Source organism: Melozone crissalis, unplaced genomic scaffold (assembly GCF_028551555.1).
Source record: "Melozone crissalis strain CALT ecotype California unplaced genomic scaffold, PUWL_Pcris_2 ptg000088l_1, whole genome shotgun sequence".
Lineage (NCBI taxonomy): Eukaryota > Metazoa > Chordata > Aves > Passeriformes > Passerellidae > Melozone > Melozone crissalis.
Genome location: NW_026535865.1, coordinates 3,645,033 through 3,660,401, shown reverse-complemented (window position 1 = coordinate 3,660,401; position 15,369 = coordinate 3,645,033). Strand labels below are relative to the sequence as shown.

General features: G+C 46.0%; 1 protein-coding gene across 1 annotated transcript; it reads left to right on the top strand.

The window, feature by feature from the left end:
• The first annotated feature begins 1,628 nt into the window (after window positions 1-1,628).
• GNA11 (G protein subunit alpha 11) lies at window positions 1,629-12,668 on the top strand. The gene is made up of 7 exons (XM_054291209.1): window positions 1,629-1,786; window positions 5,616-5,800; window positions 6,827-6,981; window positions 7,606-7,734; window positions 9,272-9,401; window positions 10,122-10,275; window positions 12,390-12,668. Exons 1-7 carry the CDS (start codon window positions 1,651-1,653, stop codon window positions 12,578-12,580), a joined length of 1,080 nt encoding a protein of 359 aa, XP_054147184.1. The 5' UTR covers window positions 1,629-1,650; the 3' UTR covers window positions 12,581-12,668.
• The last annotated feature ends 2,701 nt before the right edge of the window (window positions 12,669-15,369 follow it).

Genomic DNA, 15,369 nt, shown 5'->3' with positions numbered 1-15,369 from the left:
GTCCAGGAGTTCCAAAGGGCAGCAGGTCACAGGGAGCAGCCACTGTGGTTGGGATCCTGGGTGTCTGCTGAGTAATTTCCAGCTGCCAAAGCAAAATAAACATGAGGCGTTTGCCAGAGGTGTGTGATGAGGGAGGAACAGTTCTCCTGGCTGTTTCCTGGGAGGGAAATAAGAGAATGGAACAAAGGGAGGTCAGTATTGCTGCTGTTAAAAGACAAACTATGAAAAAAAAGTTAGAAATTTATTTTAACTGAGGCAAATAACTAATTGGAATAGCACAGGGTTAAGGGAGAATTTAAGTGGAAAATAGAACCTGCTGTTTGTGAGTATCTTGTGTTTCTGTCTCAGCCAAGCTGCCAAGAGGTAAGGACTGGCAAACCACTGCATGAACCAGGCTGGTAACAAGGAAGGCAGGTATGGAACAGCTCCGTGGTGCTTTTCTGGACCTTCAAAAGATTGTTTAGATATAGACCTCAGGGTAAGAGGTATGCAAGAGAGGGGAGTGTGTGTGTGTGGAGAGTCCAGGTGAAGCTGCTCTGCTTGGGGCAGGATCCCAGAGGGCACAGGGGATACTTTGACAGGTGAGGCTGCTTTGCTTGGGGCAGGGTCTCACAGGGGATGCTCTGACAGGTGAAGCTGCCCTGGAGCACAAGAACCAACCAGGGCTGTGGCATGAGGGGATGCACCAGGCTGGAGGAGCTGCTACAGGTCAAGCTGGTAGGAAGCAATGAGGAGACCTGTGATGAAGGCAGCCCTGGGAAGCTTGTGGAAAGCTGGAGAGCACGGGAGGGGCACCGAGAGCTCTGCCGGGACACGGCCGGAGCTGGGAGCACAGGGCCGGCCCGTGAGGCCTCAGCCTCTCGCTGCTCGGCCCTGAGGGCTGGGCTGGGCTGGGCCGGCGGGGTCTGCGGGCTGAGCCGCGCCCGTCCCTCACAGCTCGGGCCCGGCCCGCTCCGGGCACCGCGGCAGCCCCGGGCCCGCCCTGTGCCGCCATCCCAGCGGCCTCCAAGGCCCCACCCGCCCGGCGTGGCCCAACCGCGGGCCCGTAGCGGGCGAGGGGAGGCGGTGGCTCCGCGCTGGGCCCGGCCGCGCCCGGTCACGGGAGGCTCTGCTCCCATCCCGGCCCGCCCCGCCATGGGCGCCCAGTCCGCCACCTTCCCACAATGCCCGGCGGCCCCGCCCCGCTCCAGGAACGCGCGTCCGTGCGCCCCCCCGCGACCGGCCAACCAAACCCTGCGCTCCCATTGGCCGCGGCGCCGCGTCCCGCCCGTCCGGGCCCGCCCCGCTGCCCGCCGCGCTCTCCCATTGGCCCCGGCCGCTGTCAGTCAGCGCTTGTTTTCGGCGGCAGCGGGTTGGGTTGCGCCGGCTCGTCGGTGTCTCGGCGGAGCCGTGCGGAGGGAGCGGCGGCGCAGCCGGGCGAGAGCGGCGCGGGGGCGGCGGCGGCGGCGCTGGCGCTGGGCCCGGCCGCAGCACTCGGGGCCGGGGCGAGGCCGGGCCGGGCCGGCGCCGCGCAGGGCGGGAGGGTGGGGAGGGAAGGGGGCGCGGGACGCGGGACCGGGCCGGGCCGGGCGCTGCCGGCCGTGCGGAGAACGGTGGTCGGTGCCGGGGGGGTGGGGGGGTGGGCGGGGGCGTCCCGGCCGCGGCGCGACCATGACTCTGGAGTCCATGATGGCCTGTTGCCTGAGCGACGAGGTGAAGGAGTCGAAGCGCATCAACGCCGAGATCGAGAAGCAGCTGCGGAGGGACAAGCGCGACGCTCGCCGCGAGCTGAAGCTGCTGCTGCTGGGTGAGTGAGGGAGCGAGTCCGTGCGGAGCGCGGCGCCGGTCCCGCCTCAGCGGCTGCCGCGGGGCCCGGCCCGGGGCTCGGCAGGTCCGGGTGGCCGGGCCGGGCCGGGCGGGGAGCGGGTGTGGCGGGGAAGCGGCGGGAGCCATCCCCGCCTCAAGCCCGGCGCTCGGGGCCGCTCCCGAGCCGTGCGGGGCGGCCGCCTCATTGGCTGCCCTTTGTTTGATTTTGTGATGCGTTCGCTGTCAAAATGGGTTTTGACACGAGCAGGAACTAAGCGGCTGGAATTCCTGGTGCTGAGGGCGAGCACGCACGAATTTGTGAATTTGTCTCGGGGAGAGGATTCTCAGCAGTGTGCTGGGAATCCGCTGGTGGATTTGGTGCAATTGTAATTTGGTGCTTTTCAGGATGTGTGGAAAAACGGGCCTGCAGCTCCTAAAGGCAGAGTTTCCCCTGGGGCAAGGGCTGGGCAGGGCGGTGTGGAGGTTCTGTAAGGGACAGACATTCCCCTGTTAGTGGGAATGCACAGTGAGGAGATGCCCGTGGTGTTCGGAGGTGCAGATCACCTGTGCAGCCCTGAGAATCTAGGTCTGGGGCTGGAAACAGGAGTTTCATCTGTGCCGTGCTCAGATGAGTTTCCAGGGATGGGTAATCAGCTGCAAACTGAGGCTTGCAGGCGTGAGTTTGGTGTTCGTGCCTAGGTAGCCCCAAAATTTGAGCTGAAGTTTCAGTTTTCATGCATGCCGTGATTTAGCGTTGCTTGTGTGTCGGATATATCCTGCTTTGTGTCATGAATATTGTATTATCTTGAGACGAAATCTGAAGCAGATCTGATGGATCTGTTGACAAGCCATTAAGGTCCAGCTGAAGAAGGAGGCTGACCCTTGTGAAAAAAAAAATAAAAATACTTTGCAGAAGTGAGGGGAGACTGTGTGTGCCCAGCCCCTTGGAGGGCTCCAGTACCAACACTGATACCTGGTGATAAATGTCAAATAAACCCCAGGGCTTTCCTTTTCACCCCAAACCCTTCACAATTAATGTATTGCTATTCTTTATGTGAAAGGTAAAATTAAGGGCTTTTTCTGCTCTTTGGAGATGCTGTGGCAGTTTCTGTAAGGCTTCTTGTCCCTCACTCTCATGCTTCCCTAAAAGCAGTCCCACAGAAGCAGCTGTGTCAAAATAGGTTGTCGCTATAGGATGGATCTGGGTTAAGAAGATCCCACTGGATCTAAATATTTCACTTTAGAAAGAATTCAAATTGCTCAAGAATCCTTTCTGCTTTTCTAAAAGATACAGATTCAGCATCAGATTAAATAAAAACCATATAGAAGGTGGTTATTAATGGATAAGCAACATTTTAGGTGTAGACAATTTTTGCAGGATGCTTTTCACTGGTCACAGCACATTGCCCACCTTCAGCTGGCACAGGTAACCTGTGTTCTCTCTCCCTGTGTTCTCTGTTTTATGCAGTTCTTATATTTACAACTATTAATGATTGGCTCAATGAGAGGGCTTTCCCAAAATCTCCAAAATTTTGAGTGTGTGGAGGGAGTTTCCACCTTGTAGAAACTGTTACATTTTTCTTGTCACTACATCTGGTGACAGTTACTTTGTTGAAGCCTAAAACAGAAAATTAAGGTGAAGAATAACAGTGCTAATCAATGATGAACCTGTTAATAACAAATTCAAGGTGTTGGACATTGCCATCTGGTACAAAGTAGGAATTTGTCTTTTTACTGGGTGGGGAGGATGTTTTGTACAAAAATTATTTGTGATTAAGCATGGGATATTGTTGACTGAGCAATGTATTTACTGGGGGATCATGAGGAAGTTACTGTAAACTCTGCTGCTTTCATATATTGGAAGAAGAAGTGATGAATTCAGCTTATCTCCTGTCATATTAAAAAAGGATTTTGTGCCCTGAGAGTTGTAAATCTTGCCCACCAGAGCTTGTCACCTGCTGGTGTAGTGTTGTGCCTCAGGGAGAGCAAAAGGCAACTTTCAAAAAACCCAAAACCAACCCAAAAACCCACCATCAATGAGCAAAACCAACCCCCAAACCAAAAAAGGGCAGTGATGGAGTGACAGGAAGAATTTGTGTTTGAACCCTTAAGTCCTGAGGCAAGCAAAGGTCTGGTGTTGAGGTTTCTTTTATATTTTCATTGTTGAAATGCTTTGAAGCACCACCTTTTTTTTTTTTTTCCTCTCAGTTTTGGTCACTGTGGTAAAAGACAAGGAAGTATTTCTCACCACAGTGACAGGAACCACAAAAGATCTGAGTTTCCAGTTTTTCCCCCCACTTGGGGTTCACCTTTGTATTCAAGATGGAGATGTTTGCTGCATATTGATAGTGTCTATAACGTTAATTTCTGGTTGTGCTGAGGTGATTTCTGTCAGTTCTTGCTGTTCATTTCAACATAGTTGGGTGCTTGTTGCTTTTTATCTGAGCATTTTTTATTTGTTTGCCTTTTAACCTACCAAGATAAAGTGAGTAACTGAGTATCTACATGGGAGTATTAATTGTGTGTTGGGATGAATGAGATCCTGTCTGAATCCATCTCTTCCTTAGTGTGAGGAGGAGCTGGTGGTGCCTGTGGGGAGATTCAGGGCTCTGCCAACATTTTAACTCCAGGTCAAAAGGATTTGTATCACTGACTTTATATATTTTGAGTTTTTGACTTTTTGGTCTGTGTAGTCGGGTGAGCTGGGCCACTGTGTTAGAGAGGCGTGGATTTTTTATCAATATCCTGCATAATGATAACAAATTGTAGAAGATTGAGCAAAAGCACTTCACAGAAATGTAATGGTGCCCATTTATGCTGCTGAAATGTGGAGCTGAGCTGATCCCAAGTGAGACCTGGCCTGGCTGTGCCCTCACGGGGCGATGTCACCAGGGGTTGAATTGTGAATTTAGCAATTCTCTCCAACTGCCTGCATGCTGTCGGATGGCGTTTTCCCCTCCTGCTCACCCTGTTAGAAAGTTCCCCACTGTCCTTTGGTATCATCTGGTGGCCTTCACATGCCGAGCGACACTCCTGCGCGGGGCCATAAATGTAGGAGTGGAAAGGACCTGCCCGGGTGACGGTGCAGGAAGCGCTGCCCTGCGCCGCGTCCTGCCCTCCCATCTGCTCCCAGCCCGGCAGTAAAACCTGCAAAAGAAGGAGGAGAAGGAAGCAGTGGCCTTGCAGAGCAGGCTGCAGCCCGTGGGGACCCAGGCACGGCACCGACAGCTGGAGCAGTGGCCTACTCTGCTCTCCCTGCCAGACGCCATTTTTAACTCTCTCCCACCCACAGCAATCCTGCCACAGGGAGCAAAAATTTGGGCTACGAGGCACATGTGCTGCCTGCCTTCTTCAGAGTTTCTTCAGCTCAGTTCCCTTTTAGAGTTGATTTATTTTTTTCCTCTTGCGTTTGCTTCTTCCCTTCCCGCGTAGAAAACGTTTTGTGCCAGATCAGAACAAAACAAAATTTGCCGCTTGCTGGGCTTCTCCTGACCATTCACTGCTGGGTTTGTAGCACTTTTCCTGCCTTGAGAGAGTGTCCAGGCCCTTCCTGGCTGTTGTAGCATCTTGCTGGAGTATCTGGGAATAGGTCAGGTGTGACGGGCAAGGGCCTCTTGACGCAGGACGTGTGGGAGTGGCTGTAACGTGAGATTTGGAATAAGTACCTGAGCTCCTTTTGAAGGCTGCTGCAAAGGACAAGGTGTCTTCCTTGCAGGCTGCCTTTTAAGTGACAAAAAGAGGGTTGTGTGCTTGGGTGTAGTGATAGGAGCTTTCATCTCTCATGGATTTTGCTGCTGGTGGCTCCTAATTCGCTTTTTTGCATCCTGTAGGCACTGGGGAGAGTGGGAAGAGCACGTTCATTAAGCAAATGCGTATTATTCATGGCTCAGGCTACTCTGAAGAGGACAAAAAAGGCTTCACCAAGCTGGTGTACCAAAACATCTTCACTGCCATGCAGTCTATGATAAGAGCCATGGAAACCCTGAAGATTCTGTACAAATATGAACAGAACAAGGTAAGTTGGTCAGTTTTTGGACAAATCTTTAGTCAGTGAGGATTTTGAGTTTTTGTTTCTTTGTGTCTTTCTGCGTTGCAACCTCAACCTCCCTGAACTCTTTTCTATAAACTTTTTATGGCATTTTCTTGATACCCAACTCCTTTTACTTGGTTGTGTTAAAGGACAGAACTTTGCATGGTTGGTGCATGATGTGCCTAGTGAGTTGTGGGATAGGAAGGGATAGGAGAGGTGTTATTTTTACTCATTTCAAGGGTTCAGAGTTACTAAATGTGTTTCTTTTCATGTGTTCCTTTTCTTATTGCAACTTGAAGCTGGCAAAATGCATGCTGGACCAAAAGACACAGACCTGTGCTGGTGGTTACCCCTGTTTCTGCAATGCTTCTGTTTTTCTGATAGCTACTGACCAAGGGTGCAAATCTTTCATGAAGAATTTTGGTCTCAACCACAGAAACATGCTGATTCTGGGACCAGGAATTAATTTTAGACAGATCTGATCTAAATTATTTTATCTTTTTGAGGGGGAGGACAGTGAGAGTGAGGGCATGCCAGGAAAATAGATTTTTTTTTTAGCATATTTTGCTTTTTTTAAATGCTTAGTATCCTTAATATTTTGAAGCTGTGTTTTATCTGACCTATCACAGAATGTCTTGGAGCTTTGAATTTTGAATATTTAATTTTGAGTAATTGTTTGTAGGGATTAGATGGTGCCCCTTTCCTGTCTGTGGTGAGAACAGGCAGAGTGTGAGAAAGCTTTCCCTTTTATGTGCTTTATGTGTGGCATGGTGGAAGGGTTTTGATAAATAAAATCTGCCAGGTTTTGCTTGCTGTAACCTGTACAGAACTTCATTTTTGTTTTTTATTTATTGGGGGCATTGGCAAAAGCCCCTAGGTGTGGATAATCACCTCACAAACACCACAAGCTATGGTAGTTACTTTGTTTAGCCATTGTAGGGTTTTTATACCCCTCAGTTTTGGGGTTTATTTTAAATTTTTCTCTCTTTTCTTCTTCTTTTCAATCTCCAGGCCAATGCAGTGCTGATCAGAGAAGTGGATGTAGAAAAGGTCATGACATTTGAGCAGCCATATGTAAGTGCAATTAAAACATTGTGGAATGACCCTGGAATACAAGAGTGTTATGACAGGAGAAGAGAATATCAACTTTCTGACTCAGCTAAATAGTAAGTACACAATCACTGGCATGCTTGTGGTGGGAGTGATGCTCCAACAAATTTATTTATTTATTTATTAAAGTCTAGAGTTTATTTCCTTATTATTTGCTGCTTTTCCTGGGAGTCTGAGGTGTTCATGCATCTGCTTCAGGATGTACCTGAGGCCAGAATCTCCACATTATTCCATCTGTATTGATCCTGGCTCTTGGGCAGCGGGAGTGCTGCTCCTTCTCATCAAGTTTGCCATGTGTAACTCAGATTTTATTAATTACAAATCCATTAAGTTTGGAGTTGTACAGAGGATGTTTCTACATTTATAAGTAGAAAAGCTCAGATGAGACTTGATCCTGAAACATAAAGCATTTAAACTTCCTCTGTTGTAAAGATTGTATTCCCCACTCCTATACAGAGTGGATAAAATTGTTTTTGGTGAATTACTGTTCCCCAAAAATATTTTCTAGTTACTTTCCACACCATATTTAAAATCATTCAGACAACTTCTGCCTTTCTCATTACTCTACAGAAAGACTTCATGTAGCAGTTTGTACATCTGTATCTTTATATGCTGCAACCTAAGGTAGTTTTTTTTTCCTTTTTCCTTTGTTATTTTTTTTTCCACTGTCCTGTTTGCAGCTATCTCAGCGATGTGGATCGTATTGCCACCCCAGGATATCTACCAACTCAGCAAGATGTGCTACGGGTTAGAGTCCCTACAACCGGGATCATAGAGTACCCCTTTGACCTAGAGAACATTATCTTCAGGTACTGAGGTGTCCTCATGTTACAGCTCAGCAGGGACATGGTTTCAGGAAGGATAAATGTGGGCTTTTTTCAGTGGATGTGTGATGGGTGATGCTCTAATTGGGGTGGTGTGATGTTTTGGAATCTCAGAAAACTCAAAATTCAAAACTCAGAATTCAAAACTCAACCTGCTTTTGAATCAGTGACACTTCACAACCCAGGGAACCATCCTGGTGTCCTTCCTGGGAAGGATTGCACTGCTGAAATTGTGATTTATGAGGCAACTCAGCAAGATGTGCCATGGGTTAGAGTCCCTAAAACTGGGATCATAGAGTACCCCTTTGAGAATATTATCTTCAGGTATAAGAATATTATCTTCAGGTACTGAGGTGTCCTCATGTTACAGCTCAGCAGGGAGATGGTTTCAGGAAGGATAAATTGGGGCTTGCTTCAGTGTGTCCACATGGTTTTAGTGGATGTGTGATGCTCTAATTGGGGTGGTCTGATGTTTTGGAATCTCAGAAAACTCAAAATTCACAACTCAACCTGCTTTTGAATCAGTGACACTTCAAACCCAGGGAAGCATCTTGATGTCCTTCCTGGGAAGGATTGCACTGCTGAAATTGTGATTTGTGAGGCAGCTGAGGGATGTGTTGAGAGCTGAAGCACCAAGGGCTGACACTTTTTGTGCAGAAATTCTTCTTTGTACACAGCACCTGCCTTGAGAGCTGGTTTTCTGTGCCCACCTTGTGTTCTTAGGGTGGCACCAAAAGTTGCTGCTGCAGCAAGAGGATCTTTGCAAGCTTAAACCAGAAATTAAGCCTGGCATGACCAGGCTGAACCCTGCAATATTCCTGTGTTTCTCTCTGGCTGCTCTCTGCCCTTCCCCACCACACTGTGCCATTGCCAGAGAGGAATAAAGGAACCTGCATCCCCTCTTTTAAACCATTTAGTTACAGAAATGCAGAATTCTCCTCTCCCAGTTCTGTTTTGCTGAGTAGAAAAACAGCAAAAAACCAAAACTGTGAGTAGGTGTAGGATTTTCTCAAAGGTGAGCCACGTGTGGCACTTCAGGTGAGTGCCAGAATAACTTTAGTGTACAGGTAGGACTTGAAATTGAGAGGCTGAAGTGCTTGACTGTGAAACAGCACATTCCAATAAAAGTGTAACAACTAAAGAAAGATTTGGGTGGGGGAGAAGCTTTGAGGCAAGCAGGTGCTTTAATTAAAAATAAAAATAGTTTGCTCACGTGACAGAGCACAGTTTTGAAGGACTTGTCTTTTCAGACTCAGGGCTGCTGCTGCTGAGCAAACCAGAGCAGAATGCAACAAAAATGGTGAAAGGTGAATTTGGCATCCCTCACCTGTGGCCATTCTTGCAGTTTGCTGTATTTCTGGACCATATTTTGTAAATTTGATGGTTTTGTAAATTTGAAGCAGGCAGATGCTGTCACATCCTTGTGCCAGGTTAACAGGAATGGTAAAAATCCAAATTAATTCTCATTGTTTGCTGGTCCTATGCTACCTCTGTGATATTCTTATTTACTTCTCTTCCTTAGAATGGTGGATGTTGGAGGGCAGAGATCAGAACGAAGGAAGTGGATCCATTGCTTTGAAAATGTGACTTCCATCATGTTTTTAGTAGCACTTAGTGAATATGACCAAGTTCTGGTGGAATCTGATAATGAGGTGAGCCAAAGAGTGGGAACTCTGCAGGAGGAAGAAAGGGAAAGAGGGAGGAATTTCTTTGTATTTCCTCAAAGGCTGGTGCCCAGCTGCTTGGTGCCAAGTTGGATTAGCTGCTCTTAGTGGTTTTGGCCTTCAGTTCTTGTTGCAAAGGGAACATGAGCCTCCACAGGTCATGATGTCCCTGAGGATGGAAAAGGCAGAGGGCATTCAAATCATCTGGACTTGTCAAGTGAAAAATGAAATTATCTGCAGTTTCCAAGTCCCTTGTGCCATGCCCTGTGCTCCCACATCACCCCTTCCCCTCCTGCACTGAGTTACTTCAGGCTTTGCTGTCCTGTGAGGTGCTGACTGCACTCTTTGAAGGTGCAAATCTGAATTTTAGCACTTGCTAATAGATCAAAAACATGCTATTAGATAAAAATAGTTGCTCTTTTTCTAGTAGACAAAATATGCTCACAAGATATCATTGGACAGTGCTCTCACACGACTGTTAAAGCATAAAATGACTTTTAAATCTTTTGATGTGAAAAGCTTGGCAAATAAATGAACCTTGAGTCCCTCAGATTTTGCATTTCCTTTCCATTTACTGATCCAGCTTGAACCAGAATCTACCTGGGACCAAAATATTTTGTGTGTAATGTTTGAGATGCTGAATTCCTACAGCAAAAAGGGATTTTAGTGCTCCTCTGTGCAAACAGGGTTTTGTTTTTCTGCTTTCAGAACCGGATGGAAGAGAGTAAAGCTCTCTTTCGAACCATTATAACTTATCCATGGTTCCAAAACTCTTCTGTTATCCTCTTTCTCAACAAGAAAGATTTGTTGGAAGACAAGATCCTGTATTCTCACCTTGTTGACTATTTCCCAGAGTTTGATGGTGAGTGGATTTTAAGAGGGAACACTTGGTGGGGTGGAGGTGATTTGGTTAAAATTTATTTATTTTTTTAAAGAACATTCAGATATAGAAGTGGAGAAAGCATTAATTGGAGAAAGAGTGACTACAGCAATAAGAAAGCATCACAAAAATATCTTAATTGTGCATAGAGAAGTGGAATCTGATAGGGTGATCAAATAATGAGCCTCTCCTAAATGAAGAATTATCCCCTCCAATATGCACAATGGAAGTCTAACTTCTACATAAAACCAGTTTCATACCCATGACAATTTCCTGATGTTCTGGATCTTTTAACCCTCTAGTTAAGAGGTAATTTCAGTCTTTGTTTTGAGAAACCAACTGGTCAAGTTGTTTAAATGATGGTGCTAAAAAAAAAAAAATCTTCTGCAGCCTGAGATTCTTATTAGCTTATTAGCAGAAATCCATCTGCTGTTGTGGGGAAATATCTATGTGAAACAGAGAATTTCCCATCTGAAATAAAACTCCTTAGCCAAAATATTATTTCAGGCTCTTCAGCTGAGTGCATTTAAAGCTGGCTGGTAACACATCTGTACAGGGCTGAAAATAAAATCAAAGTGGTGGAGGATAAATCAGGCAATACTCTTCTTGCCATGCTCTAATTCTGCAATTATTTGCTTAAAAAATAGGGGGTAAAGGAAGAATTACCATCTTGCAAACAGCTTTTATGATTTAGAGGACCAGTGGAATTGTGTTGGTGTGTCCTCCCACATCTGGAGTTCCTGCTTGGAGCTCAAGTTTTTCCAGCAGGCTGGGAATGGGTGAAGAGCTGCATCCCCAACAGGGATTGGAGTTTGTTGGGTTCCAAACTTCAAATGGAGCTTTAACAGCTGGAGACACATCCCAGCTTCCAGGGCTGTCCTGTGCTTCCATTTTTTCCTGCAAGCAGCTCCTTCAAGGATGCAGCATGGCCTGTGAGTGGCAGCTTGCCCATCAGATTTCCTCTCAAGGGATGGTATTTGCCATGCAACAACAGCAGTGAAAGAAATTGTAGTAGGTGATTATTTTCTGGGGACTTGTCAGCAATGTGAATTAAAAACTGGCCAAAATCCCCATTTTTAGCTCCTGTGAGGTGACCAGCTGGATCAGACTGACTGTATTTTGACTGGCAATAACTCTTATTTGCAAAATTCACACTTGTGTCTTTCAGCCTGTGACATCCACCTGTATAATAGGAAGAAATATAGACCCCATTTCTGTGGGAGATCATTTAGGGGTGTCTGTCCAGGATCTGCCACTGTTTCCCAGTGGATGCTCCCACCCTGGGCCTGAATTCCAAAGCAGGGTCTGAACTGGCCCATCAAAACTGCAAAATGCCCAGGGAGCTGGTTAGACAGCTGAAAACCCTAAGGCACTTCATCTCCTGGAGCTTTGATCCCATAAATAATCTTAATTTCTTTTTTAAAGCTGTGTAACCCTTAGGAAAAAAGTGCTGCTGAAACCATTCACTGGTTTCACTGTATATTAGGAAGAAATGTATATTAGGGAGAAATGTACACCCCATTTCCATGGGAGAGCATTTAGGGGTGTCTGTCCAGCACCTGCCACTGTTTCCCAGTGGGTGCTCCCACCCTGGGCCTGACTTCCAAAGCAGGGTCTGAACTGACCCATCAAAACTGCAGAGTGCCCAGAAAAGTATAAGACACTTCATCTCCTGGAGCTTTGATCTCATAAATAATCTTAATTTCATATTTAAAGCTGTGTAACCCTTAGGAAAAAAGTGCTGCTGTAGCATGGGAGTGAAACCATTCACTGGTTTCACTATATATTGGGAAGAAATGGATATTAGGAAGAAATGTACACCCCATTTCCATGGGAAGGTGTTTAAGGGTGTCTGTCCAGCATCTGCCACTGTTTCCCAGTGGATGCTCCCACCCTGGGTCTGAACTGACCCATCAAAACTGCAAATGCCCAGGAATTTGGTTAAACACCTGAAAAGCATAAGACACTTCATCTCCTGAAGCTTTGATCCCATAAATAATCTTAATTTCATCTTTAAAGCTCTGTAACCCATAGGACAAAATTGCTGCTGGATCTGAGGGAGTGCAAGCATTCACTGGTGTCTCTGTTTGCTGCAGGCCCACAGAGGGATGCCCAGGCAGCCCGTGAGTTCATCCTCAAGATGTTTGTGGATTTAAATCCCGACAGTGATAAAATCATCTATTCCCATTTCACATGTGCCACAGACACAGAAAACATCCGTTTCGTCTTTGCAGCTGTCAAGGACACCATCCTACAGCTCAACCTGAAGGAATACAACCTGGTTTGACCTGCTCTGCTCTTGCCCCTTGAGAGGCTTCTTTGTGAAGAAAAGACAAAAAAACAAAAAAAAAACACAAAAAAAAAAAAAAAAGAAATTTTAAATATGACAGGTTAAAAAAAAAAAAAGTTTTAATTTTTGATGATGTAATGATTGCAAATTGTCTGATCTGTGGAGTGGCAAGTGCTCAGTGTTACCCTGGAGTCTCATGTCTCTGTCCACAGAGTAGTTGATTTCATATTTTTAACAAATTGCTTTTATGTCACAGTTAACGGGGATATGCCTCATTTCTTCAGCACCTTGCTTACTTCTTAATTTTTGCCAAGCAGCTAAGGCAGCCTCATCTTGATCTTTCCTTTGTTGCTAAGCCACTTTTTTTTTTTTTTTTTTAAATTTTATTTTTTCCCCCCTTTCATTCCCGTGGTATATGTAGAGAAAAACAAAAAATCCCCAACACTTTCCAGCTGAGATTGTGAATTCACTGGACTGTGGGAGTGCAGAATGCTACTGGTCCCTTTGCCTTGTGCTCTAGGGTGCCTCTGGTGTAATTAATTTGCTAATCCTGCTTCCTTCCCTTCCTATTTTCCCTTTCCTTCCCCAGGACACGCTCCATGGTTCACTGTGATGAAATGTTGGGGAGGAGCAATTGCTCTCCAACTATTGTGCAAAAAAAAAAAAAGAAAAAGGCAAAACAAACAAACAACAACAAAAAAAAAAGCCATCACTTTTCCATTCTTTATATGTTCTGAGTAATTTTTTGTTATCAATTATAAAAGGTATGGAGACTGTGATTTTTTCTTTTTTTTAAATTATTGATGTTCTATACATAGTTTGCTATGTGTTGCTGTATTTTGTTCACGGACTACAAATGATGGAAGCTCTTGGAGCAATAGCTGCTGAGCCTGGGGAAGTGCCTGACTGTAATTGTTCTTTTTTTTATTTCATTTTTATTTCACTTTTATTCCTTTTTTTAATTTTTTTTTCCCCACACACACACACAAACACATCCCACCCACACCACAAGCACGTGGCCATGTGTGCACAAGGCTCAGTCTGCAGAGAGGATCTGTTTTTGTTGGGAAGAGTTTTTGACATCAATGAGCAACTTCTCTATGCAGCAGTTACCAAAAGCACACTGAGTGATTGTGGCATTCCAACATCAGACTTTGCCTGCATTGAAAACCTTAATCTTGTGCCATCCTCTAGGTCTTTTCTTGCTGCCTAATAGCAATCAAGCCTTGTTTTAATTGCATTTTGTGCCAGTGTGTGAATGACTTTGTAAGAATTCCTCAGCCTTGCAGAGTTTGAGAGGACCAGAGCTGGAGGGTGAGAGGCTCTGCCAGGATTGTTCCTTTTGGAGCTTGAGGATGGCTCTTGGAGGGAGTTCTGTCCCTCCTGTTGATGCATTCCCCTCTTTGGAGGAGTTTGGGATCCTCTTTGGAGGATTTGCACCCATCCTTGCTGCAGGGTGGTAGCAGTGGTTAATTAATTAATTAATTGTTAGCAGGGGCTGCTGCAGAATGCAGAGAGCCCTGCCCTGGCTGCACTTGGTGCAGCAGGAGAGGAGGAGAGAGGCAGCAGCACCAGCTGGAAGGCAGAATAGATGAAATTGTGGATTCTCAATGCCACCTGAATCTCCACTGAGCACGAGGAGAAGCCTTTGCACATAGGAGAGTTTGGTTTTGCAGGAGCTGAGGCAAATCAGGGTGCTGAAAGGAGAGGACAGAGGCAGCAGCACCAGTTTGAAGGCAGAGTGGATGAAATTGTGGATTCTCAGTGCCACTGAATCTCCACTGAGCAGGAGGAGAGTTTGATTTTGCAGGAGCTGAGGCAAATCAAGGTGCTGCTGCCAGCCTGGAGGAAGAAGTGCATTGGCAAGGCAGGGAGAGAGAGGGAAGCAGGAGGTGAGACCCACTGGGTGTGTGTCAGTCACTGATGCTCCTGTTTCAATTCCAACAAGAAGAATTGGGTCCAAATTCTCTGGATCAACCAGATTGCCCCCTCGAAGGCTGCCAGTAGAAAAAAAAGCCAAAACAAGCTGCACTGTGGGAGGGGGCTGTTGATATTTTGTCTCTTTTGTAGACAGAGCACTACATCAGTGTTTTGCACAACCTTGTAAGAGTAAATCTAACTGTCTGAGATGCTTAAGATGCTTTGATCTAGAACACTAAATCATGGAGGGACGTGATTTTGAATCATTCTGTTGCTAGTTCCCTCATTTTCCAGAAGCCTCTGTGTGCTCAGAGTGCTACAGAGCAAAGCAAGCTCTGCTCCAGGTGATTCCAGAGCTCGAGGTGGAACAGTAGCCATGGGACCAACAGCTGATGAGCCAGTCTGAGGGAAACATTGCATCTCTTTAGACTAGCCATGCTCTGGACTGCATTTAACCCTTGGGAGGAATGAGGAGGGATTCCCATGTGTCAGACAGCTTTGCATCAATTTTACTGCATTTTTTGGGGTTTTTTTTTGTTTGTTTTCATCTTTATGCCAAAATGATCCAGTTTGTAGAAATTGTCTTATAAAGAGGAATTTATAATCATCTTCATGTATTCTAAGTGCTGTTCCTCTGAAGCAGACAGCAGCACCAACCTCTTCTGCTTCTGTGATCCTTTTGTAAATGGTTCACACTACAGCTGTTGCCAGCAATGAGCCTGGCACTGAGATACACAGGTTCTTGGAAAATAACTTCCCAGAAGTTTCTGTTTTCCAAGGTGAATGATGGTGGTACTTCCACTTGAATCAGAAACTTTTTTTTTTTTTTTTTTTTTTTTTTTTTTTTTTTTTTTGGTCTTGTTTTG